General features: G+C 50.3%; 1 protein-coding gene across 1 annotated transcript; it reads left to right on the forward strand.

Annotated features, from left to right (window-relative positions):
- Positions 1 to 876: 876 nt before the first annotated feature.
- PPTG_12699 (hypothetical protein) lies at positions 877 to 1,787 on the forward strand (the record flags this gene model as incomplete). Its single annotated transcript, XM_008909869.1, has 2 exons — positions 877 to 1,732; positions 1,759 to 1,787. The coding sequence occupies 2 exons, from the start codon at positions 877 to 879 to the stop codon at positions 1,785 to 1,787; spliced, it is 885 nt and encodes a 294-aa protein (XP_008908117.1).
- Positions 1,788 to 1,864: the final 77 nt, after the last annotated feature.

Here is a 1,864-nt window from a genome sequence, read left to right on the forward strand (position 1 = left end):
TACAACAGCATCTGAATTTGCAGTGTATTTGGTGTTGACTCCACCACCTTGCTGATTAGGTGACGGTTTATTTTTCGACACGTACTTTTCCGAGCTGTTTTTTTCTGGGTTCGATTTCTGAACCATCTGTTGGGTTTGGGCATTCCAGGATGCGGAATATCAAGAATATTTGCCGCTTCTTTAACGCGTAAGCACATCACGAATTTTGAGTTGAAATGTCATTGACACGATTTTGAACCCGCATCCACTCTCCGCCCCTCACTGGCATACCATCCAGAGCATACGCAACGTGTATGAAGATTTGAAAGGTAAAGTCATTTCGTCGTCATGAAATTCACTTTTTGACTTACATTATATACTGAACTGAGTCAGGCCACGACAAGTTGATTCCCGTGCCCCTGTCTGAGGGTACGAAGATACGTTGTGCTATTCTCGCCAACTGTGTCTAGACCAAAACGCAAAACAGAATTGCGACTTTTTTCACTCGAGGCAGCATATCTGTCGCCGTCGTCGCGGGCGGATGATGTGCCTTCCCCCTTTTCAGTATCGAATAGACAACGCCCTAAAATCACTCAAATTGTACGAATTACACCTAATTTGCATCATTTACACCCATACTCGATCCCTACCACTCAAATTGATGGTTGGTGCACCTCACAAGAACCCACTCTCACCACCACTCATGCAAATATCACTCTCGAGTGCTTCAGCAGCACCTTACGTCAGACCAGCCAATTAGCGCTCTTAGAACACTCCATTTTAGCCAATCTATATGCGTATACAACGATTAGATACTGTCACCACTAGCACTCTGGATTTCAAAAGAGCACCATCAACACCTCCATTCGAAGCACTCTACGCACAGCCTTCTCTACCATGACTCGCGCCAAGATCAACTGGTTTTTTCTGGCTAAAGACTACCCGTCCTACGATAGCGACATGCTCCTGGACTCGCTCAAGGCTTACACCGTGAGCATGAGCGGACTGTCGCCTTGCTCGTTGTGTGCTGAGCCTACGCCGCATAACATGCGCACAAGAATTCTGCTCTGCAAGTGCACGGCCTGCAAGGCCGTGGCGCCCTACGCGCGCTGTCCGTGGAAGGGCAGAGTGCAGCTTTGCATTTTGTCCAACGTAGTGAACGTCTCGGAGGGCAACAAGCACGTGTCGTCGCTGCGCCCAACTCGACGCGCTCATCTCACCGAGGAAATGAAGGCGTTTGCGCGCGACATGTGCGCCTACAACCACAAGCCTATGAATATATACAATGGAATCGTCAGACGCTTCCAGGTTGGAGAGGCAACAATGCCCACATTGGCGATGGTACAGCGATTCGTACAGCACTTCCGCCGCGCTAATCTGGGCGGAAGCGACTTCCACGACGACGTCACCGCTAAAGTGCGCGAGCACGCATTTCGAGGAACCGAGGAGTTGACGCAGCCTTTCACGTTCACGTGGCGATCAAACGCCGAGGGAGAACCCATCGTTGGTCGCGGCTCGGACACCGACTCGTTCGTTGTTGGTGTGTCGTCTAAGCAGCTCCTACTGCGGCTAGACCGCGAACCGGACGCCTACGTCATGCATCTTGATGCGACATACAAGCTGAGTCAGGTTGACTATCCTGTCATGGTGGTCGGAATCTCAGACTGCATGAGTTCCTTCCACCTGGTAGCGTTTGTCATACTTTCACAGCAAACCGAACAACACTTCACCGAAGCGCTTGCAATGCTGAGGCGTATGTACACAACGGTGACAACAAAGCAACTCGCTGTTCGTTTCGTCATGGGTGATGCCGACAAAGCACAACGAAATGCAGTGGATGCAGTTCTTGGAGTGGACAACGAGCTGGTCAACTTGATGTGCTACT

This window comes from Phytophthora parasitica (genome assembly GCF_000247585.1).
Source record: "Phytophthora parasitica INRA-310 unplaced genomic scaffold supercont2.35, whole genome shotgun sequence".
In the NCBI taxonomy this organism is placed as follows: Eukaryota; Oomycota; class Peronosporomycetes; order Peronosporales; family Peronosporaceae; genus Phytophthora; species Phytophthora nicotianae.